The sequence below is a fragment of the Arachis stenosperma genome, chromosome 6 (assembly GCF_014773155.1).
Source record: "Arachis stenosperma cultivar V10309 chromosome 6, arast.V10309.gnm1.PFL2, whole genome shotgun sequence".
Taxonomy (NCBI): Eukaryota; Viridiplantae; Streptophyta; class Magnoliopsida; order Fabales; family Fabaceae; genus Arachis; species Arachis stenosperma.
The window spans coordinates 6110407-6136889 of NC_080382.1; the positions used below are offsets into that span (position 1 = coordinate 6110407).

Consider the following 26483-nt stretch of genomic DNA (forward strand, 5'->3'; position numbering starts at 1 on the left):
AATTTTTTTAACACAAATCGAATCCATAATTTTAAAAGTACCAAAAATTATCACGTTAAGGTATAACACTCATTCTCCTTCCATATCCAAAATTTTTAGTTAATTTAATATACTTGTGTATTTATTAGTTTCCATTCTTCGTTTATTTTTAGGTATTAAATTGATAAAAAAAATTTAAAAAGATTTTTTATTTTTAGTGTATTTAGTAAATTTTTAATAATAAAAATAAAAATATTAAAAAATTAAAAAACATCTTTTTTTAGAAATTATAATTTATATTTTTTAAAAGATATTTTTTTAAAAAAGATAGATATTTTTCACATAATAAAAATGAATAAAAAAGTGTTTTTATCTTATTTTATCCAACATAATTGATAAATAAAAAGATCTATTTATATGAAATATCCAAACATAAAATCACTTTTTATTTTGTAAAAGAAAAAAAAATTTAAAAAAAAGAGATTTTTTTCGAGAATAACGGCCAAATAAACCCTTAAAATGTTACAAAAATGAAATAAAATCCAACAATTTTAATGATAAGTATACTTAGAGCACTTGTTAATAATTTAATAAAAATAATAGACACTAATATTTCTACTAATTCACTTTTTCATTTATTAAATATATATAAAAATAATAACAATTGAATTAATTGAGATGACAAGTGATTTATAATTTAATTATTCCTCTTGATCGAGTTAGAAGAGTTGTCATCTCTATTTTTTCATATTTCATTTTATGTTGGCTTTGAATAATTTAATAAGCCATAGTATGTATTTTTATTGGTAAAGATTCACATACATTTATTTTCATATAAAATTAATAGTTGAAAATGATTAGATTATGATTTAGTCAAATTTATCAAATCATCTAACGATTCTTAAATATCAACTTCATATGAATATAATTGCATGTGAAATTTTTGCTTTTTTTATTATTTATTAATATTTTTCAGTTAGAGAAAAATAAAAAGTACAATTGATAAAAAAAATATGGTTTTAATTTTGGTTTTATAATCTCCATAACCACTATAAAAATTCATCATTTAAAGTTGTTCTAGCAAAGACAAATGTGTTCTGAATTTTTACAAAGGGTAAATACTAAATAGTAGGTGATTGTAATGGAGAGAATCCTTTGCAAACCTTCAAATACAGAGGAAAAGACGTCTCGACCAACAAAAGGGTGCATCCACATTTGGATTTTCCTTTTGAGGATCCAAAATATGATCGTGAAGTGAATGTAACATAGTGCTTGGTTGAATGTTCTAATCTAATCTTATGGCATTTAAAATATGAATGTTGCTGACTCAGAAAGAATAAAATGAATGTTAAAATATAGTGATCTGTTGTAAACAGCTTTGATGAGAAGAACTTCCCAACAAGACTTAAATTTCATTTCAATCACAAATTTCCTTTTTATATACAATAGGACTTACATACATTCAAACTGATATGCTACACCACCAGAGTATCATACTTCTCTTGTATCCATAAAAGTTAGTTAGTTGTTGGCTTTGCCATAGCTTCTTGGGAAAGGGATAACATCCCTAACATTGGTAAGACCAGTTATGAAGAGGACCATAAGGTCGAACCGCAGAGTGAAACCAGAGTTCTTCGCAGTTCCATTTCGGTGAAGATCAAGGTACCATTCGTACTTCTCTCGCGGCAAGACCAACTCGTTGATTCTGATATACAAATGCAGAAAAACAAAAAGAAAACAAAATATTTCTTATTCAACAAGAAAACAAGCAAAGTCATCAATAGAACTAATACAAACTGCCACCTACAAAGGAACAACTAATTTATCATGAGTTTGGTTTTGTGTACAATAGTACAAAAACTCAGAACCAGAAGACTTTGAGATACTGAACTTGAAACCAAAATTTCAGTATACTACATTACTACTTACAATTTTCATACAGCCACTTAGTTTGTGAGTTATTTATCTATATCATGTATATATATCAGAGGGAGTTGTGTTCATTTTTTTTATTCTTAAATATCAAATTGTCAAGGATGGCCACAACATAAAGGATTACTGACTTTAAGGAACTTCCCAATTCTATTTTTGAAAGTGTAGCTGATGTTACTTGTTAGAACAGTTTTCAAGTTTAAGGACATGAAAATTGTCATGTCATCATTTCAAGAAAGTAACATTAAAGTTTTGCCTTAAGCCCTTCTTATTTGTGGTTTTGAACGAATTATTCAGGAACAAGAACTCTTTCACATTACTTGCTATTAGAAGACATAACAAGGTAAGCTTAAATTGTTATCCTATATAAACAAATGAACAGTACCTGGAATTTATAATGTTAATTCGTTCCTCATTCTGGCTACCTGAAATTATTGTTCCAACCTGCAGATTGTTGTGCATGTAGAAGTTGTTATTCTAAAACTTTAACGGACAATACTAGAGTAGAAACATGGTCCAACTGTCAAGCTCCATCCAACATGGTTAGATGGAGAATATGTGATAGTTTAGCATGGAGTATAATAATAGCTATATTCAAATAACACTATTCAGAACTAGTCTGATAAACCCTAAATCCTGCTAAATAAGAATATGTCTACATATCAATTAACAGTCGCTTTTTCGCAGTACCTTTGGCACAACCAGATCAAATGCAGCTACGGTTCTTCCATTATCATTCAGGCGACAGTAAAACGGCTTAGCTTCTTTCGGATAATCGTATATCATAACCGGCTTCTTGTAGATGGTGTCCACTAGATAGCTAAAGAAAGACATAGAGTAGAAAGTAACAAAAATTTAAATTGAATGCAATGCTTTTGCTTCCATTAGAAATCAGCAAATTCTAGATTATGATTATAACATTAATGTACCTTAAGTGTTCTGCAGTGAGTGCAACACCTGATTTGAAATTTGTTTCGAATTTCTTATCTTCAACCTGGAAGCACAATTAAAACAAGTAAGAAAGAAAGTCTCTCGTTTTCATCTCAGCATTTAGAAGTAGCAACTACCTTTCTTAGAATATCTATGACTTCATTGTAGGAAAGCATTTCAGGAAAACCTGACGCAGTCTGCTGAAGACGAGTGAAGCAGGCGTTATCAATTCTTTTGGCAATAAACTTCATATCTTCATGGCATGTTTCCAAAACATACATAATGAGGTGATTGAAATAGTCACTAGCACAATTCATGGCATCCTGCAAGCACCACAAAGTACAATGTGCTATTAAATGGCAAAAGAAGCCTCCAAATCAGAATATAAGAAAGAATTAGAAGTTTACAACTATTAATTAAAGGGACTATGACTTGAGAACTTTGTATGTTAATTTAAATATGTAAAACTGCACTAATTTGATGCACAAGTATAATAAATTTTTGTCATATTTAATTAAATTAAGGTTTCTTAATGAGCAACTTCCATTTTTTTTACTCTCAATATCGTTCTGAGAAGTTTGCTATATATATAATTTTCTGTGGCTGTTCAGAAGATAAGATTCAATTCTGTAAAGAAAGAAATATAGAAATTCTCTGCTTGTTCATATTTAATCATAATCCAACCATTGTTTTTGCTTGTCTCAATTTTCCCTATTATTAACTTTGGAGATACAGCATATATAAATCATTTCTACTCTAGCAAATTTCATTGGGCTGGATCAGCAACTTAGAAGGATGGCTAATAATTCTGTATATACAAGTAATACTGCATTCTATGGATTCAGATATTGAAATGTTAAATAGATAAATGGTATGCAATAAACTTATATTATGAAGCAGTGATATAGAGAGGAAAAAATGTTACCCGCAACTGCGAAAAAGCCATTTCAACCTCAACCATCCACATTTCTGAAGCATGCTTGGCCGAATCTGTTTTATCTGCCTGGAATCTTGGTCCAAATGAGTAGACATTTCCAAGAGCACATGCATAACTCTCCAGATGCAAGCGACCGGAGACAGTCAAGAACAAATCTCTAGAAGCATCAACCACCTCATCCTTCGATGATAAGGATTTTAAATTTTTCTTCTCTATGGCTTCCAACTGTGATACCAGTTCATTTGTTTTTCGCAGATCTTGAACTGCAGCAGCCAGAGCTTCCCTATTGCTCTCAGTCCTTTTCAAAGTTTCAACTATATTGCTCTTCTCTTTAGCAGCTGCCTTCACAATATCAAGGCTAACACCATCAGTCTCATGGATAGTACTAAGCTTCTGCTTGTCAGCTTTCTGTTCCAGGCCGGCCACCTGGAACAATTTGCCAAATCCTTCGCAGTCTGTGGTGGTTATAATTGGTAAGTGCACATCAAGGAATCCTTGACCATTGAAAAATGAGTGGGTTGCAAACGACAGAGCATTGCGAATACGCATGACAGTTGCCACCTACATGTCATTTAGTGAAAAACAAAACAAATTTGGGCTTAACTTCTCATCATTTTTTAAGAAATAAATATATGATTGTCATTCCTATAAATAGGATGCAATGAGCAACCATCAATTTTATTTTATGGTTAAGGTGATAAGGTTCTATACAAATTGAGTTAATTCAACCAACTACCCATGTCACCTATCAAGAAATCTAAGCTTACTATAGATAATTAAGATGAATAGAATGAGTAAATATCAAAGTGATTATGAATTTCACCGTTGTTGTACGCGGTCGAAACTGGGGAAAGTCCCTTAACATCTCCAGTGGAACTCTCTTCTTTGATAATGGATACTTGTCAACATCTACTGTCCCAATGTGAAGAACTTTGTCAGCTTTGAGCTCAATAACATGCTTTCCCTCTGTTGCTGGTCTTTCTATTTGACCTTCGACTAGTATACAGGTTCCAGTAGGCAAGAGATTGCTGAGTTGAGCTACTGAGGACTCAACAACAACCTAAAAGTTTGTGAATGAAAATGAGAGCCATGAAAACTAGTACAAGTTATAACAACTAACCAAGCCTATCCCACTAGTAGTTAGAGTAGCCATTGTCAGCTTAAAAAATTATGATAGGTATACTTATTTATTTTTAATCCGAAACATTCATTCATCATTTTTCATGTGAAACTCTTCAATAGTCACAAATTATCATTTAGATTTTTATCCTAAACGACATAACCATTTTTGTTGAGAACACAATAATACAGTCGGCATTGTAAGAGTACTTAAAAGTTTCTCTTATCTTTAAAAAACTAAATCCTTTGTTTGATTAGTTGGCTTCGTTATTTATTTTTTTAATTAATGAATATAAAATAAAATAAATAATAATTAAAAAGTTACAAAATTAAATAAATTTAAACTGTTTCTAGACTGATATTTTATTGTCAAATATTATTTGAAAAACTCTTGGAACCATTAGGCTTTTTTTTTTAATTGTCATTTGACTAATATAAATATTAAATTCTTTTTAATAAATTAATTTTACGAATTTATACGTGTAAATTTTAAAAAATATAAATGTAAATTGTATTAATTTGTTGTGTACAGACCCCTGTAAATATAAATATAAATGAAAAAGTTTAGGGTGCAGCAATTTTTGTGTTTCCTAGCCAGCACTTAACCATCAAAACAAAAATAGGTGATCTTCCACCATTAGATATAATCTCATACTATTAAAAACATTATTAATGATCAATTAATAGTTACAAAATACCAAAATTGCTGACCCCTAGCATTCCTCAATACAAATTTTTACTGACCGTTGACGTAAAATGACAATATTTATGGACCATCTAAGCGTAATATTTATAATTAAAATGTTAAAAAGAACTAACGAAAAATACCTGAAGGCTAGCTACGCAGGAACCATCAGTGATGAGGAGATACGCAGTAGAAAGCTGCGGCGGCGGCGGAGTTGCAGGCTTAGGAGGCGCGGACTCGATCCTCTTGCGAGAAGGAGCATGCGAACGCCCGTAACCGCCCCCTCCGAAAACCTCCCAAATAGATCGAATCAGAGGAATCCGAGACTGAAGCATCTCAACGCACGATATATCCTTATCTCCCTTCTTCTCACGATCAATAAACCTCTCCTCGTGTGGCACAGAAGCCGCCGGAGCTGGCGGCGGTACCGGTTTCTTAACCTCCTTGGAAGTCTTCACCCAACCGCCAACCACGACGCGCTGGCCTGCGAAACCCCGTCCGCCGTCCGGGCGGTCCAGGAGCGTCTTGAGGAGAACGCGGTGCGAGTATTTGAAAGGTAGGAGGGACGGTTGAGGTTGAAGCTGAGGATCTTGTTGACGAGTTATGATGGCCATTGTGATTGCGAGAAATTGAAAATGACGAGAAATAGTGTGTTGCTATTGCGAGAAGTGGGCATTGTGGTGGGTGATATAGTTTGGGAAGATGCGTTGCTTGAGAAGGGTTTTTCTTTTTGGAGTTGGGTTTTTGGTTAATGAGGTTTGGGGGAAGAGGAAAGGGATTGTTTGGTTTCATGAGCAGAGAAGACGTGGATGATCGTCGTGGGTTTCGTATTCTTTCAAGTTCGGTATTTTGGGCGGGATTTCGCCTTTCTTTACTGCTTCCGTCCAAATCTCAAACCTTTATTTAATGAGTTTTAATCTTTTTTGTACCTAGGACTATAATAAGTAAATTCTCTCCATTTTTTTTTAAAATAAAGTGTAATTTTTTATTATTAATTTTATAAATAAGATAAAAAATAAATATAAAAAATAATAAAAAATAAAATTAAACAATTAATTTTATTTATTTTTTTTTACTAAAAAATATCCACTCTCAATATTTAAATGTTTTTTAGTTCAAATTTTGCTGCATCATCTTATTCTTTCTAAAAAGGGTTAATAGTTAAAATCCTTTTTCAAAAATTACACGAGAATTAATTTGGTGCTAAAAAAATTAGATGATTCAAACTAATTTTTGAAAAATATAATTGTGAGTTAAATTGATCATCTTATTAATAATGATGTACTACGATAAATATTACGTATTATAAAAATAATTTAGTCATGTTATAATTATTGATAAGTGACATATTAAGTGTGTCATTTTATATATCATCAATTTATATAAGATTAAAATCATCTTTAAAATTTTACACATGAATTTTTTCATCTTTAAAGATTTAAAAAGTGAGTTAAATTAATCCTTAAATAACTTGAATTAATCTGGTAGTTAGATTACTTGTTTATTTTTTTAGATGTAAACTATTCATTTATTTAATCAAATGCCCCATATTTAAATCTCATTTTGTTAATGCAACAATCCAAAACCAAAGTTACAAAGCTGAATTGGTCAAACAAATTAATCAACTGACTAGTTCAGTGATTTAATGATCTAACGAGGTCAAACAATAGTCAAACAAATTTAATTAAAGATAACATAGAATTATTAAAAATTTAATATATAATTTTAAATATTTAAATTTAATTATTTCTAATCATTTCTAATCACCAATAATTAAACACAAACTTGCATGCAACAATAAAATCAACAAGATACCATACAATTACATTTACAACAACAATCGACAATAAAATTCAGAATTTATATAATTACATTCACCTCAAGTCATCAACAATCAACAAAATTAACAAGTATTATATAAGTGTATTTACATCAACAATCAACGACAAAACTTAGAATCTATATTTCATACAATTATAATTGCCAGTGTCGACGGCAATAGAAAAGGTGGGGTGACTGCTGACGGTGGCTACTAGAGCTACTGATGATAGGTTGAAATCTGAATCATGTATGGTCGTACAAGCAAGGAGAGGGCGAGTGAGTTATTGGATTTAGGTCAGAGTTGCTGAAAATTGTAAATTGTAAAAAAAAACTTACGACATTATTTACTGTGTATATCACCGTCTACAAACTAAATCGGATCAATTCTTGCCATTTACTAGTTAACCGTCAATTCAACCGATTTTTTATTAATTTTTTACCCAATAATTTTTTATGACAACAAAATCGACAAAAAAAAAAACAATTTTCGATTAATTCAGTCAAATCGGTCGATTTTGTTCGATTTTTAGAACCATACCCCCAAAACCCTTAGATGATTAAGAACTAAAGTCTTAACTAGTAGAAAAAATACTTTTTGAAATTAGAAATGACAATGAATATCCATGAAGAGAAGATTTATTCTCTGTCCTCATTTAGTAAAATACTTCCGTCTCTATTCCAATTCTTGTTATGCGTCTCCATTTATTTTCTCTTTGGGGAGGCAGATATTCACGATCCGTAGATATTCATAAATAATTTGATATTATTAAGTTTTCATTTTTTTATTAACACAACTATAATAAAATCCTAAATAATTTAACCAAATATATTAAATCAAACATAATTTAAATACACATCTAACATAATAATATACATATAAATTTTTCAATATATAAATTAAAATAAAGTGAATTAGAGTTATTTATATATATACAAAGACATTTAAATAATTTTTTTTTGCAGGATTTTATGAATCTCTGTAAAATGAGTATCTCAATTTATGTCTCCGTATCCATTTATTCGTGAGGGCAGATTTTTATCCTAGTTAAAATTTCCAATTTTTGTAAATTTTTTCGTTGCGAATATTTCGTAGGTGCATAATTTTTTGCCATTTCTATTCAAAATGAAAAAAAAAAATCATGACAAAATTTCTCTCTAAAACTCTTTAGTTTATTTTTTTATTTTGTCGTTTGTATTATTATTATTTTTTAGCTAAATTGAATAATCCTTAATTTTAAATATTATATTACAAATTTATACATTCACCCACACACATATATAATTATATGGATTTTTATTTTTCACTATATAAGTAAACTCATATTTCAAATTCGGATATAGTTTTATGGAGGCCAACAAATCCATCATTATTTGTGCCAACCTGCATCTGCCTTTGTATTACTATATACAGTCTTTGCCATTCCCAACACGTTATATTACCTATTTTTATTTGGGTTGTAAAACAAAAATGGCCTTTTATTTGGGGTTTGAAAATGCCTAAATGAATCATTGCAGTGTGCCGAATTGCCGATGCCAAACAAGTCATGCATATGATAAAAAGGAAGTTTTAGGGTACAGATCTAAATTTATAGATGTGTTTACGTGGCAAAATTCATACCACACATCCTAAAGCCACATTTTTTATTTAAAATCGTAACTCTTCATAAAGAAAAGCGTTACCTAATGAAAAAAAGTAAATTAGAAGATTTAAGAGAAGAAATAATTAAGTTATCAAAATTAATAGATCAAAAATTAATGTTTTTAACTAATGTTAACTGTAATGACACCGAATTCTTAAAATCAATACAAAATGATTTTTTTCAAAATCTTTATTTTACTATAAGTTTTATTGAAGGACTTCAAAAACCTGAAAAAACTTATTTCTCACACGGAATTCTTAAAAAATGTTACCATGGAAATGATTCACCACATCTTTATCATACCTTTAACCCACAATTAAATTCTATAGTAGACATGCTTGAAGAAATATTAGTATCCATAAAATTTCAGAGAAATAAGGAAAAAGAAAATCCCAAAGAAAAAATTTCAAAATATAATCAACATAACAGATTTAAAAGTAAAACCACCACTAAAATTATGAATATTGAAGAAAAATTAGAAGAAGTTACAATGCTTTTTAAACAATTAAAAATGGCTCAAGAAAATAATGTTATGGAACAGGGATTTCAAATAGAAGAAGAATTAGTAAGTTCTGAAAATATAGAAAATGAAGAACACATCCTATATTACTCAAGTGACGAAGAACCAGCAATTCCAATACAAGTAAAAAATGAAGCTGGAACATCTAAGGATAATCAATCTCAATTTAAATGGGAAACAGGTTTTGATAATTATGCCTTTAAAAAAGGGTTTATAAATAAAGATTCAAAATATACAAAAATACCATCAAAATACATCCCTAAATCCAGGAAATGGAAGGAGATAGAATGCTCGATTTAGACTGTAAAAAGAATGAAAAAGAAATTTTCGAAAATTGGTTGAATTCCTTCTTATTAGAAGCCTTTACTAATCCAAAGCTTAGTGAATTGTCTGGAAGAGACATTTGGAATTACATAGGGTTTCATACTAAAGGAACTATAAGAGATTATATGACATCAATAAAAACCAAAAATAGAAGAATTAGAAACAAAAGCATCAGCTTATGATAATATATATAATGATGATTCTATACAAGAATTTTTTGGAAAAAATATTATAGATCATAGACAAGAAGTCTATAATAAAGAATATCAAGAAGCAAAAAATCATTTAGCTAATATTCAGATATATGATTTATGTAATGTGGAGTCTTATATATGTGATATATAATACATTATTACAAATTAAAAGAGAAGATAAAATCATTATCTTAGTATGTATATAACAAAACTTCCATATCCTGCTAATGAATTTATAATGGGAAGATTTATAAGAGAAATAAATAGATGGACAATTGAAAATAATTTTGGTGGGGCAACCTCTGCAATAAGAGAGGAAATAAAAGAACGTTGTATGCAAGAAGCAACTCAAAAAAGATTTGCAAATATAATTAGAATTTGCTGTCAGGATAATGAGATACCTCAAAATATGTTAATAAAAATTTTCAAAGAAAAAGAAAATATCATTTAGAAAAAAAAATACTATCCAAACTGGAGAAAGAGATATTTTTAGAAAGGAAATAACAATAAAAATAAAGACACTATTGCCCGAATAAAAAGAAAATTGTAAATGTTGGTATTGCTAAAAAGAAGGACACTATGCAAATGAATGCCCGAAGGATAAAAAGGATCTTACTAAACAAATAGAAATTGTTAAGTCTTGTTTCATGGAACCATTAGAAGAATCCGATGATAACTTAGACTATATTTTTGAATATGTCTCGGAAACAGACTCAGAGACTGAGTAATAATGCTACATTTATTACTATAAAATAACAGAAAAGTTTATAAATGCTTTCATAGATTCTGGAGCAACACAATGCTTTGCTAGTTCAAGTATAAAACTTGATTGGAAAATTAAAGAAACCATTAAGAGTTAGAATAGCTGACAAATCAAACATAAAATTGACCAAAAAGCGGAGATAGTTGAAATTTTTATTCAAAATTATAGGTTCATTGTTCCATCAATATATGTTAGATTCTGGAATGGATTTTATCATAGGAAATACTTTTTAAAGCTATATCATCCATTCATTCAAGAATTAACATATATAGTTTTAAAAGCTCCACACGATTCTTCAATAAATCAAAAATCAAAACGTATAAAAATACCAACTACTACTATAGATAAGATCTTAAAATTTAAAATATTCTCTATATTAGAGACATGTTATTAAATCTATACTTTCAGATAAATATCCCAAAAAATAATCTTGAAATAAAGATAGAAGAACTTTTGGATGAAATTTGTGCTGAAAATCCTTTAGATATTAAAAATACAAATAACGAATTAGTAAGTATTAAATTAAAAGATCCTACAAAAGAGATAAATGTTCCAAATAAAATTCCTTATTCCGCAAGAGATAGAGAAGAATTTTCATTAGAATGTAGAGATCTTTTGGAAAAAGGAATTATAAGATTAAGTAAAAGTCCTCATGCGGCCCCAGCCTTTTATGTCGAAAACAATAATGAAATTAAAAGGGAAAAACGAAGAATGGTTATTAACTATAAGAAGATGAATGAAGCAACTATTGGTGATGCTCATAAACTTCCAAGAAAAGATTCTATTTTAGAAAAAATAAAAGGAGCAACTTGGTTTTCATCTCTTGATGCAAAATCAGGGTATTAGCAACTTCGTTTAGACGAAGAAACAAAGAAATTAATCGCTTTTACTTGCCCAATAAAAGAATCAACAAGTGTGTTGCTCTATGAATGGAATGTATTACCATTCGGATTAAAACAAGCCCCAGGTATTTATCGAAGATTTATGGAAGAAAATCTAAAAGAATTAAATGAATTTGTTTTAGTGTACATTGATGATATACTAATTTTTACAAAACAGGATAAAGAAGATCATCTTCAAAAATTATTAATAGTTTTAGAAAGATGTAAAGAAAAAGGATTAGTTCTTAGCAAAAAGAAAGCAAGAATAGCAAAACAAGAAATAGAGTTTCTTGGATTAATTCTATCTACTCAAGGTAAGCTAAAACTTCAACCAAATGTTCTAGAAAAGGTAAATTTATTTCCTAATAAAATAGAAGATAGAAAACAATTACAAAGATTTTTAGGGTGTATAAATTATATTCTGATCAAGGATTTTTAAAGAATATAACAAATACACTAAAAGCTTATTTCCAAAAATAAGTACTAAAAAAGAATGGAAATGGGATGAAAAGATAGTATGCAAATTCAAAGAATTAAAGAACTTTGTGAAAAACTTCCAGAACTGTATATCCAGAAGAAAATGACTACTTAATAGTAGAAACAGATGCTTCAGACATAACCTGATCAGGATGTCTAAAAGCTAAGAAAGCTATAAAAAGTTGGAACAAGAAAAAGAATCATTAGATTCTAAATATTCCCCAAAGGAATTACTTTGCAGGTATATTTCAGGGACTTTTACTCCAACAGAACAGAGATACCACTCATGAAAAGGAAACTCTAGCAGCAATTAAATCTCTTAAGAAATGGAAAATTGATTTACTACCCAGAGATTTACATTAATGACAGATTCAAGTTACCTAACAGGTTTCATACGATATAACTTAAAAGTTGATTATATCATGGACGATTGGTAAGATGGCAATTATTTTGTTACAATATCCAATAAAAATTGAATATATTAAGGGTGACAAAAATGTTATTGCAGATACGTTAACAAGAGAATGGAGTTCGTCTACAACGCATTAGATCAAGAAATCCAGAAATACGAACAAGAACTCGAAAAATGCAAGCATTGTCAGCAAATAAGGACACAGATCCAATCCCTCAAGAAGGCCATCGAAGCAATAAAATCAACACAACAACCAAAACCATCAGAGTTCAGCCAGCTAAGCGTGGTGGACAAATCAGGTGAAGAAAAAATTCCAGAAAATAAAACAATTGCTGAAATTATCAAAAAATCCACCCAAGATAAAAAATATTATGTAATTTATAATGGCCCCATGAAAGGAGTATATGATGCCTGGGAGAAAGCAGCACCATTTACACATCAATCAAGGATAATTCATAAAGGAGGGTTTTTAACACTGGAAGAAGCAAAGGAATCTTTCAGGGACTATGAAGCTCTTCATCCAGAGCAAACCCTAAAAAGAGCAGATAAAGCTCCAATTCAAACCTAGAGAACAGGAATAATAAGAAACATTCCTACAAGGGCTGAAATCAAGGAAAAGAAAAGGGTCTGTAGATCAAATCTCAGAGAAACCCTTAACATAGTCCTGAATTGGACTGAAGAAAAAAGGGCAATCTTGGGATATTATCCTATTGCCAAAGAATAGCTAGCAAAGCTGGTTATATTTCCAGATGCTTCCCCATCTGACACCTATCAGTTTTTCCAGCATGGATTAATTGATACAATTTTAATTTTTAATGATTTGAAAATTATTAGTGAGTTTCCTGCAGGATTCATTGATGCAGTAAAGAGATTTAAAAATATGATTGACAACGTAAATCCAAGGGATATATCCCTAAAATTTACGAATAGTCAACCTATTTTTAATGAAGAAGAAGAATGCTTGGTTCCAGCACATCAAGTAATCTTCATGTCCGTCTTCCCAGGAAATTTTCAACCAATTGATCAAGTTCAAGATTTAACAATCTACAGTCATGAAGGAAGACTAGCCAGCACACTAGCAAGGGTCTTCGAAAGAACTCAAAAGATAACAAGAGAATCTCACACAAGAATCAATTATAAAAGCAGAAATACTTTGCTTGTGTCCAGTAAAAGGAATGAAATTGAAGAAAGAGAGATGAGACTCTTAGTGGAATTTGAATCAGCATTCTACAACTTATCTAGACTCTTAGAAAAGCTCCCCGAAGGGATAAAGAGGAATCTCTGCTATTTGATAAAAGACAGAGAAGACCACAAGTGCCAGCTATGTGTCTCAGAGTTATCTGAAGAAAGCAATAATGAAACGGAATCAACCCACATGATAAAGGAAGGAGACAACGCATCTGAAGGCCACATAATGAAAGAGGAGGACAGCACATCTGAAGCATCTCTCAATATTATTGCATAGTGACGTAAGCGCTTAGGTCATAGAGCACCAACAATGTAGCTGGTGCAAGATAATAAACAATGACGTAAGCAATGACGTCATAAGAAGGGTAAGGATGGGAATTATCCATCAGACCCAACCATTATAAATAGGTTGCTTAGGCAATTGTAGAAGGGATCAGACAATGGAAAGCAGGAGGCTAAGAGTACTCATATGCTAGGAGAGCATGGAGGAAGCTGCCGAGGCGATTCTATAGTCTGAAGAAAAATTCCCTTAGGAAAAACCAATTCTAAACTCCCCTCTGGAGTTAGTATCTACAATCTCCCCTCTGGAGATAAAAACATCTTATGTAAAATATTCTAAATAAAGGAAGTTTTTCTCCAGAAAGGTACGCCTTTATCCTAACCTCTTAGTTATGAATTATTTAGAAAGTTTAGAATTAACAGAAGAATCTGATTATTATAGATTATCTGCTTTATTAGATAATGAAAAACAGGCTGTTCTAAAAACAGAATTAAACCTCAAATCAAATGAAAATTTTAATAAACAAAATCTTTTAAAAGAAGTTTTTAATAGAAAAAATATAATATACTATGGAAAAATTCAACTTGAAGCCCCTATAAAGATAAAATCTGCTAATGGAGAACTTGAAATAGCCTTGATAAATGATGAAAAATTGAGTAAACAGATTGAGAAAATTAAGGATCAACAAAAAAGATCTAAAATTGGATGGATTCATATTAGTACTATACAAGTCTTAATCAAATCTACATATATGAAAGGAATTAATTCACCAATAAGCTTAGCAATCTGTGATAAAAGAATTACTGATGACCCAATAGATCAAATAATTGGAATTGTTCATGGAAACTTGGCAAACGTAAATGTTAAATTCAATGCCCATCTTGGATATGCTATACCTTTATCAACTGAAAATCTTGGAAGATCGATAAGTTTGGCTTATAAATTTCACAGAAAGAATCTAATGGAACAAGACGATGAACCATTTTCAATTACATATGCAATAAATTATGCTTTAACAAATAGTCATCATAGTATAATATTTAAAAACAGAGAAAGAATTTATGTCGATGAATTATTTCAGAAAATTGTAAAGACAGAAATACCAAAATATAAAGCTATTGAAAACCCAGTTCTTTTACTAAAAGAACCATCAGGAAAATTAGTTTCATCGAATTTTCAAATAAGAGAATCCAAAATTAATAGCCCTTTAAGTTTATCTAAGTTAAAGATTAAAGAAGAAAGTTCTGAAATAAAAGAATTAACAAAAAAGGTCGAAAAATTAAATGAAACCCTAAACACTAAGTTATGACAATAAATAAAGAAAAAATATATGTAACCTATCAAGACAAGAAACAAGAGCTCTTTGAAAGAGAAAATCGGTTGAATTATTTACAGTTTTCTGAAATAAATCAAAGAGCATTTGAAGCTCTAAAAATAATCTATGACAAGTTGAAAGAAGAAGTTGAAGAGTTAGAAAAAGTAATAGAATCTCTAGAAAATAGTGATGAATCGATGATAGAATTTGCAGAAATTCTAAGATAAATAATGAAGTATACAAAGATTGAAAGACCAGAAAACAAAATAAAAAGAAAAAGGGCGAAAAAATTAAAAAGTAAAATAAAGGGGTATAAAAGGGAATTAAATAATCTTTAGTTTGAAATTAATGACCTTATAATAAAAAAGATAGAAATAAGAACAAATATAAACAAGTTGGAGCTAAACTTAAAAAATTTATAAATGCCTGGAAAACCATATTATGACTTAAAAGAATTAAAGCTGTTAAAAGAAAAAATGGAGAATGAAGTTGAAAAATTAAAAAGATATTTAGAAACAACAGAAAGTATAGAAATAAAAGAAGTTTTTGAGGATTTGAAAAATTATATTAAAGAAAAAGACAAAAAGATAAAAGATTTTATATACAATAATCCATGCAAAAAAGAATATTATAAACTAAAACAAGATTGAAAAACTTTGAAATCAGAATTAGTAACAGTAGAAATGGTCAATACTTTTGATTATGAAATTGCAAATTATAAATCACCACCAACCAAATCTATACAAATTACAAAGTTATTCGAAGTAAAATATGAAGAGTTAATAGAAATTTCGAAAAAGAAATTACAGAAAAAATCGACTTTAAAAAATTGGTATCAGAGCCAAGTTAACGATTAAAGGTAACACTTTCTCTTTAAGCAACACTTTTAGTGATACGCTTTTAAAGCAAAAAAGACAAAAAATCTGTATATATCCATCTATATACTAGATGGACCCATGATAAAATCTTAAAAGATTTATTTTTTATTATTTTTTATAATTTTATTAAATTTATAATTAAATTTTTATATTTTTATAATTAAATTTATATATTATTTTTAATTTTATATAAATTTTTTTATGTTAAAAATATTAAAATTTAAAAAATATTTTTTTAAATATATAGTGAAATATTTAATTAAATTTTTAATGGTATATATTTTCAATTTACAAATAAATATTTTTTATATTAATAAAAATTTAATTATAAAATTAAAAATATTATAGAATTTAATTAAAAAATATAAAAATTTAATTATAAATTTAATAAAATTATAAAAATTAATTAAATAATTAAATCAACTTAAAAAAAATATTTATATTGTTATTAATTAATTATCTGTAGACTATACTATGCTCTTGGTAAGTGATTGTCAACTGTCAAGCACTAAATGAAAATATAAATAGAAAATAGTCTTTGTATTTTTTTAATTTATTTTGAAACGAAATTTCCTTCGGGTTTAGCGAAAGTTCTAACCTAAATTACAAATTACTCAAATAAAATAATTAAAATTTAAAATTATTAGATTGTAACGTTTTTTAAATTGAAGATGCAATTGTAAGTTTTTTTACAAATTACTGATAGCAATGAATTTAAAATTAATATAAATCGCTACTATTAACTGCAGTTTACGTGAAGAGAGGTTGAAACAGAAATTGCTATATACCGTGGCAATTTCTAAAGGAATAGAACAAAACATAAACAGTTATAGGCAGTAACGGTTTATATGAAAACGAAGGCCAGTGTAAATCGCTAGAGACAGCAGCGGTTTACGTATTATTGCTGATATAGGAGCATGTATTTCTATGTTTGTGTTGTTAATTAAAGTAATCTAGTTTAGCATATATTATTATATTGTGTTATGAATTAGTCCTATATCGTCCGAGTCATGAAGGTTCCTCCTCCCCTATTAGTATAAATATGTGTATGTACCCCTTTTATTTATAAAGTTGAGTTGATTGAGTTATATATTAAATAAGTTGTGTGCTTATTTTTCTATAGACTCTTTGAGAGTAAGAGGTGCATCTTTGGCTTAGCCAACCAAGGTGCGTTCTTGGCTACTTTCACTATAGTGGGGTTGTTAACCTCGACGTCCTGGCGTCAGTTTGGTATCAGTGTGATTCTCTCGCTGTTAGTACGAGTCGTCATCAGTACCGATTGTCTACTGCGAAGTTCCAGGTAATATCGTTATTTTCTCTTCTTTTGTTGCCATTTCTGTTGGTGATTATCTTCGTTCATTCCCATCATTATCATCATTATGCATTCTCATCATCATCACAACATCAACACCAAGCATCAGTCTCATTGCATAGTAGATAAAGATGGCTCCGAAACATAGAATTACTCAAGAAAGCGTAGAACTACTCAAGAAATTGAAGTGGAGGAATTACGCCGTCAAGTTAAGGAGTTGCAAAAGTAACTTGCAAAATATGAAGCCGCTCAACATAATCATGGAAGCCAGACTGAAGACAGTCCTTCTAGCGAAAAGGATAATACAAATCCATTTCATTATTCTTTTTCATCTGAAGATTTGTCCACACGAAGAGCACGACACAATACGACTCACAAAGCTAAAGACTTAGGAATCAAAATTGATATTCCTGAGTTTGAAGGGAGACTCCAACCTGATGATTTCATCGATTGGTTTTGTACAGTGGAAAGAGTATTCGAGTTAAAAGACATTTCAGATGAAAACTGTGTGAAGCTTGTGGCGATGAAGTTAAAGAAGCATGCATCAGTATGGTGGGAGAATCTCAAGTGTCAGCGAGAAAGAGAAGGAAGAAGAAAGATCAAGACATGGGATAAAATACGTTGTGAGCTCAAGCGCAAGTTCCTTCCTGAACATTACATGCAAAACACCTTCATCAAATTTCATAATTTGAGGCAAAAGTCATTATCTGTAGAAGAATATACAATAGATTTTGAAAGTTGCTTATGAAGTGTGACATTCAAGAGCGTGAAGAACAAATAATTGCTCGTTATCTTGGAGGACTGAATATAGAAATTTTTAATGTCCTTCCGCTGCAACCATATTGGATCTTGGATGATGTCATTAAGATGTCATTAAAGATTGAAAAGCAAAGAACTCAAAGAAATAATACTCAGTCATCGAAGGACAAAAAAGTCATCCTTGATGTTCAACAAAAAATGAAGATGGGATCTTATAAAAGCAACATGGAGCGTGGATTATTAGATAAGAAATGCTTTAAATGTCAAGATTTTAGGCATATTGCTGCTAATTGTCCAAATAGAAGGATTATCACTCTTGTCGAGGAAGAGGTTAATGAAGAACCAATTCAAGAGCAAGAAGAGGAAGGTGAGGTTGATTATGCTACTGAAGAAGTTTCAGCCGATTGTGGAGAAGCTTTAGTAGTTTGTCAAAGCTTGAATACTGCAAGGGTAATAGAAGACGAGAGTTGGCGACGCCACAACATCTTTAACACAAGATGCACTGTTGAAGAGAAGGTTTGTAAGGTCATTATAGTTAGCGAAAGTTGTGAAAATGTTGTCTCAAATTATATGGTAGACAAATTGAAGCTTCCAACCAAGTTACATCCTCGCCCTTACAAGTTGCATTGGTTAAAAAAGAGAATAAAATTAAAGTCACAAAGTGATGTTTAGTCTAATTTTCTATTGGAAATAAATACAAAGATAAAGTGTGTGACGTCATCCCGATGGACGCATGTCACTTACTATTAAGACGTCTTTGGCAATATGATTGTCGAGCTATTCACGATGGTTTCAAAAATACATACTCCTTTATCAAAGAAGGCAAGAAGATTGTATTAACTCCATTACAACATATAGATGGTCAAAAGAATCAAGCTATGTCTTTTCACATCTTTCAAGACTAAATGCACTCACCAATGGAATCTTTCGCCAATACAAGAAGAGCCTTTTTCAACTCAGGGAGGATAATGTAGGAGCCCTTTCCAACACATGGAGAATGATGCAGGAGCATGTATCTTCATGTGTGTGTCGTTAATTAAAGTAGTCTAGTTTAGCATATATTATTATATTGTGTTCTGAGTTAGTCCAACGTCGAGTCATGAAAGTTCTCCTTCCCTACTAGTATAAATATGCATATATACCCTTTTATTTATAAAGTTGAATTGATTGAGTTATATATTAAATAAGCTGTGTGCTTATTTTTCTATAGGCTCTTTGAGAGTAACAGGTGCATCCTTGGCTTAGCCAACCAAGGTGGGTTCTTGGCTACTTTCACCATAGTGGGGTTATTAACTTCGCCAAGATTGGTGATCCAAGTGACGTCCCGGCGTCAGTTGCATACTCTAATATTTGAATTGGAGAATGCCCCCACGCACATTCAAAAATCTTGAACGTTGGACCAAATTTGTTTGGATAATCTTTTTTAATATGATTTTTATCTTTAAACATACGTTGAACCAACATTTTGTAACTTTTGTTTTCAATTCTTATCGTTGAGAATTGATGGTAAAATTTATTCTCTCAACTACCCTTCTTCACCTTCTTACTTTTATACATACACGGTCATTTTTATTTTATTTATCAGCTATCTTTTTTCATCTTTCTCATCTTTTTTACATAAAGGTCATTTTTATTTTATTTCTCAACTATCATTCTTCATCTTCTATCTTCATTTTATTTCATTTTATTATTTTTGTTTCATTTTTGCTAAACCAAACACACATTTATTACGAGACCTTGTTTTGTATAAGAAATCACGTGAAAGGCAGTTTCAGTAGCAACTTATTCAGGGAGGTGATTATCCTCTTTATTCCTTTTTTTTTTGCATGTTAAGTTAAGACCAAAAGTATATAGAGAAGTTAGTGCTGCAACTCATGTTCCCAGTGCTAAGTTGTTTCATATTGTACACAATAATTATGATCAGGAGAGTGGTGATTCCGATGACTCTGTAGGTAGTGACTTTGACAATAACCAGAAAAATGATGTGGTGAGTATCAATAATAATGATGAGATAATTCTGATTTTAAGACGGGTGAGAATGATAAGTGTGACACATAAACTGCTACTATCTATATTGGTTTTTGTTTCATTCTCTCTCTTTACGTAAATTGCGGGTAATAATAACGATTTATTTTGATTTTGAATATGCTGCTACACATTAAACAAGGTTTTTTTATTTTTTTTTTCGGTGTTCCATTATTTATTTGTTTTAGTTGAGGACTTGAAGTTACCAATGATTTAAAAAAAAGGGAAAAAATATAAAGCATAGAGGGAACATAACAAAAAGGGCATTTTACTTGATTAAAATAATTGAAGGGATTGTTTACTCAAATACAATATTTGCCATTCGTTTACATGAGTGTCCTGATTTATTATTATGTAAACCGTGGTAGGTAACTACGATTTATAGTTTAGACATAAACCGTGGGAGGTTGTCACGATTTATGACCGGGAAACAATGAGCATAAACCGCGGTAGGTTACCACGGATTATGCATGAAAAACGTGAGTTGAAACCGTGCTTGGTTACCACGGTTTATGAGAAAACATTGTGATCATAAAATCTTGTTGGCTATCACGGTTTATGCTTGGAGTAATATAAATACATAATCCGCGTTAAGTCATTAGGGATTTCATATGTGTTAAACCAAAATTTTTGAATTTGGGAGGTTGAGAGAGAATCTGGGGAAGGCTTTGAGGTTTTGAAGTATTTGGGTGGTGGAGCTATGGAAGACAAAGCTCGCATGTACTGATTAAATGGCGTTGCGCACGTGGTTGGAAACATCAACCAAGAGGTTAGTTATACTACCTTATTATTATTATTATTATTATTATTATTATTATTGTTATTATTATTGTTATTGTTATTCTTGTTATTGTTATTGTTATTGTTATTGTTATTGTTATTGTTATTATTAATGTTGTTATTGTTAGTATTATTATTATTATTGTTATTGTTGTTATTATTAGTATTATTGTTATTATTATTCATATTAATGTTATTATTACTATTGTTATTGTCGTTATTATTATTATTATTATTATTGTTATTATTGTTATTACTATTATTAGAGGAAATAGAAAACTAATATGAAAAATAAAAAATGTCGTGCTTCAGTTATGGATAAAGAATATACATGCTCAAGTTGTGGGTGTATAGTAATGTTTTAAATTATATTTACTATTATTAATATTGCAAGTATGCTGAGGATTTCCTTATCCACATGTTGTAGCCTACTAGGGTTATTAGCGGTGTCAGCATCTCCCCCAATTGGCTCTAAACATAGATTGACTCCATGTGAAGGATGAAAGGGGTGGAGATCGATGATTCCCCAGATATTATCAGGAATGACATTTGCATTGGGAGAACAGGCTGGATTCAGTCATCCCGGTCAATAGAGTAGCTGATTTGGGTCCATCAGCGGAGTACTTGGACTGGTGGTACCGTGTGGCCCATAGATTCCTATCCCCAGATGTTGCATTTCATGATCCTAGACCGATTGTGATGACGGAGGAGACTCGTCATAGAGGATCGTCGCAAGCACCTCCCAGGGTGCAGGTCCCAGACAGACCTGACAACAGGCGAGTAGATCGGCGTTGGCGTATAGGCACACGTGCCACCGATCGAGAGTGGCGATGGATCGACAACCTTATGGATGACGACGAAGGTGGTGCTGATGATAGAGGCTTTAGGGATCATCGTGTTCCTCGACGTAGAGCCAGACGGCACGGTGGGCGGGATGGTCGTGGACGGGCTCGAGGTAGAAGACCTCCCGATGGGGATGATGGTGTTCAGCACGCTGTTGGTGAGGATGTTGGAGGTTTGGACACAGGGATGGATCACTCCACCTACGAAGTTGGGGGTAGCTCTCAGATGTTTGAGAGTGTCGGGCCACAGGACTTCGCTGACTTTGCTATTGCGGCCGTCATCATGGACATCGGGAATCCTGTTAGTCAGTCATAGTTCTTTAGGGATATAGCAGACATGCTGAGGGACGACGATGCGACCCATTATAGGCCACAGATGCCGAATGTTCATTCCCAGTTTGCCGAGTACCAGCCGCCGAGTCAGGATGTTCAGCCTCAGTTGCCGGTGGATCTGAATGAGCATGTAGCTTCTCCATATGACCCATGGTTCGCTTTAGGAGAGACTCCACCATCAGCATTCAGCGTCGTTCCGCCACAGATATCTGCAGCAGAGGCTGCTTAGCACCGACGAGGATGCGGTATCCTCCTATGTGTGGTACCGGAGGTCACCTGCTTGGTCCTTTCAACGGTGACGACAGTGACACCATTGAGGATTCTGATTAGTATTGTGTTGTTTTTACATATAGTGGGAACTATGTTTCATTATGTTCTACGCAGCATGTTTAGGATTTTATGTATGAGACTATTGTTATATAGTATTAGACATGTATGTGTGTTACATATATTTTATGATATATGGTTATGAACCCATTTGTAACTACTATTTAGCTCTTTCATAAGCCGACCAACGTGTTTCAATTAAACATCTAAAATAAAACGAGTTAAACATACGTACTTAATACATTGAACTCACGAACGACATCGATTGACTCAACACCTAACATTACACAAATTAAGCATTTCTAATACAACATAGACAACATCAATGGGATCATAAACCTCATAACATCTAACCATCCTCGACAGTAGTATGTCTTCGCTGGTCACAGTTCCTTCGCGTATGACTAGGCTGACAACAGAGCCCACAGCGCTTAGGGTGGTTCTCAACAGACTGATCCATGCTACCGCGGAACCTGGTTGCCTTCGGATGTCCTTCTCTTGCACACCTCATGTTAGGATCGGGAATGACTGTTGGTTCAGCATATGGGGGCCAGAGGCCTTCTGGGATAGGCGGAACAAACCCTTTCTTGTACACGTTGAACACCTCACTCATACGATACACCTCATGAACATATGACGCCTAATTCAGGCGCGAGTGAGCGCAACATGCAATGGCGTGACAACATGGATAATACAGTGCCTAAAAGTGGCCGCGGTTGCATGTCTGATCCTTAAGAGAAACTCGATAGCTATCTAGCAAGAAATTTCCAGTCGGTGTCGTCTTAGCCACCGTGTACTCCGATTGGTGCCTGTCGTATAATGTGACGGTGAAGCATCGGGAGTCTCTGATGTTTTGATCAATTGCCTTCACCAACGCCTGACAAAATTCATGCCCAGTTCCCAGTGTGCCTCCGCCATCTGTCCGCAGACCACGAATAGCTCAGCAAGCCTCCCATAAGTTGACTTAACCAATGAAGTGACCGGGAGGTTGCGAGTTCCCTTTAACACAGAATTCACACATTCACTAATGTTGGTTGTTATGTGCCCAAACCGCCTCCCGCTATCCTGATGCTGGGTCCACTTGTCATACTCCATCCGATTGGCCCAATCATACATGGCCAAATTCTCAGTCCGCATGATGTCAAACCAGTAATAAAACTCTGCTTCAGCTTTTTGCATAGGCAGCATTCACCAGCATCCTCTTTGCATCTTTACATTTGAAGCTTAGGCTAAAATTCGCCGCCACATGACGAATACAGAACGCTCGAAAAGCACGTGGAGGCAGCCAACCATTCTTGAGGGCCTCAAAGGTAGCCTTGATGCCATTGTGCCTGTCAGAGATAACAAGAATACCCTCCTACGGCGTCACATGCGATCGTAGGTTGGACAAGAAGAATGACCATGACTCCGCATTTTCTCTCTCCACAAGGGCGAAGGCTATCGGGAGGATGTTCGAGTTCCCATCATGCGCTATCGCCAATAGTAACGTGCCTCCATACTTGCCATACAAGTGGGTACCATCAATACTCACCAGGGGCTTGTAATGCCATAAGGCCTCAATGCAGGGTGAAAATGTCCAGAAAAGACGATGAAAGTACACCGTAGACACATCGACCTGATCCCCAACTCGAACAGGAGAGGTCTTCAACACTGTAACTGTCCCGGCCATGGTCGACTGTACCCCTAGCATCCAACATGGCAACTCGGCATATGACTCTTCCCAATCTCCGTATATTTGTGCTACTGCCTTCGATTTTGCCATCCAAACCTTCATGTAACTAGGCCTGAACCCGTAATTGGCTTTTGTTGCTTGTTGCAAGACCTTTACCAAAAACGCAGCATCCGCCCTAACAAACGGATAAATCCTCGCACAGATAATGTGGTAATCAAGCTGCCAGTGATCACTGGAAATAGAGGTGGCCAAGCAAGTGTGCGGACCGTTGTATCTCCTAACCTCCCAAGTGCTCTTTCGTGCACGAAGCGATATGCGAATCAACCAACTACAACCATTGCCGAACTCCTTACATTTTCCATGATACTTTAGATGATCGGATTCCAAGACTCTGTACTCAACACCTCGACGAATGCTATAGTCCTTCACACTCAGAACAGCTTCATCTTTATTCTGGAATGATTGCCCAATCTGAAATTCTGTAAAAGAACCCCAATTGTAGCACCTCCGTCTGCTTGTTGGCCCAAAGCCTCTAAGTTTAGAGTGGAGAAGTGTGGAGGGTACTACTGTGTGCCAGAACTTGAAGGGCCATGCTGTGTACGTGGATTGGCACTTGTGTTATCATCGTTGTCACCAATGATATCTACAGGGTCCTAGTCAGAGTCATCGTCCCGCATTGCATTCTCTACTCGACAAGGTTCCCCGAACCCTTGAACATCATGAATCATGCCACCACCGGTGTCCACCTCAAATGCCTACTGCCAAACCCCACAATTCTTGAACGGTACAGAAGCAACAGCCTCCATTCCATCTAAATCAGTCGCAAAGGAAGGGGATGCGACCTGCGGAACAGTTGGTCCAGCCGCAGGCATCGAATTAGACGCACCGCCCACGGAAGTCGAGCTATGAACTAGAACTGATGCCCCCAGAACTATCGACACCAACATGCAACTTCGCATACAGTTCGTGTATTCTGACCTCTGAAAAACTCCTAATACAATGAAACAGAACCTGAATATCTTCATCGGCCGCTATCACAAACGTATCATACTTAACACCGGTCAACACAACTGCGTTGGAAATCTTGTAGAATAGCTTCTTCACCCACTTGCTCTCAAGTACTCCAAGCTTCTGCAAGATGCTGTTCTTTACATCTGACAAAGTGCTTGATGAACTGATAAATATACTCAACGGTTCTCTGTCAGTGAACTTCACACCATATTTTTTGCTTCTTTGAATTTTCCCAAAACAATGTACTAAGACAAGAAAACTCTCTTCCTCATTTGCCATTGTGATAATGCTCCTCTTCAACAGCTTGAATCTCACTCATATATATAGAATTCTTATCTTCATAAATCGTGGCAACTAACAAGGATTTCTGCATTTACATATCCCTTCATAAACCGTGGCAGGTTAGAGGGTTTTATGGACAAATTTCTGCCTTCATAAACCATGGTTACCTACCGCAGTTTATGGTTATTGTTACTCAATCATAAACTGTGCCAACCTACAACAGTTTATGTCTAAATTTTAAACCGTAGTTACCTACCACGGTTTACATAATAATGAATCAAGACACACAGATAAAAAATTATAATTATTGCATTTCAGTAAACGTTTCTCTCCTTTATTTTATTCAAGTAAATTATCCTAACAAAAATATAGTATCTAAATATAAATGTTTATCCCAAATGATAATAACTCAGACTGTACTATCTTAAGTGGTTAGGATTTTCCTCTTCTGAATTTTTGGATTTTAATCCCCATTGTAACAAAGTAAAATATTTGTCTTCGTTAAAAAAATCTAATAAAAGAAAAGAAGTTCCAGACTTCCAGACTTTCATGCATAAAGAGAATCATATAAAACAAAAAATACCTTTTTTAAGTTGTTTATTATTTGATTACAGCTAAAAATATATGGAGAATTTTAGTATATAGAGCTAAAGTGGTACAGATTTAAAGATTTGTCTACACCACACTTTTTAAATTCACACTTTAAACCGTAACTCTTCATAAAGAAAAGCGTCACCTAATGGAAAAAAGTAAATTAGAAGATTTAAGAGAAGAAATAATCAAGTTATCAAAATTAATAGATCAAAAATTAATGATTTTAACTAATGTTAACTGTAATGACACCGAATTCTTAAAATCAATACAA

General features: G+C 32.6%; 2 protein-coding genes across 2 annotated transcripts; both read right to left on the reverse strand.

The window, feature by feature from the left end:
- Positions 1-1340: 1340 nt before the first annotated feature.
- Positions 1341-6221, reverse strand: LOC130934996 (asparagine--tRNA ligase, cytoplasmic 2). The gene is made up of 8 exons (XM_057864527.1): positions 5726-6221; positions 4602-4838; positions 3767-4339; positions 2979-3164; positions 2841-2905; positions 2602-2731; positions 2297-2355; positions 1341-1684 (listed from the first exon to the last, which is right to left on the reverse strand). Exons 1-8 carry the CDS (start codon positions 6194-6196, stop codon positions 1501-1503), a joined length of 1905 nt encoding a protein of 634 aa, XP_057720510.1. The 5' UTR covers positions 6197-6221; the 3' UTR covers positions 1341-1500.
- Positions 6222-23818: 17597 nt separating this feature from the next.
- LOC130933546 (uncharacterized) lies at positions 23819-25197 on the reverse strand. The gene is made up of 3 exons (XM_057863176.1): positions 25114-25197; positions 24054-24796; positions 23819-23984 (listed from the first exon to the last, which is right to left on the reverse strand). The coding sequence occupies exons 1-3, from the start codon at positions 25195-25197 to the stop codon at positions 23819-23821; spliced, it is 993 nt and encodes a 330-aa protein (XP_057719159.1).
- Positions 25198-26483: the final 1286 nt, after the last annotated feature.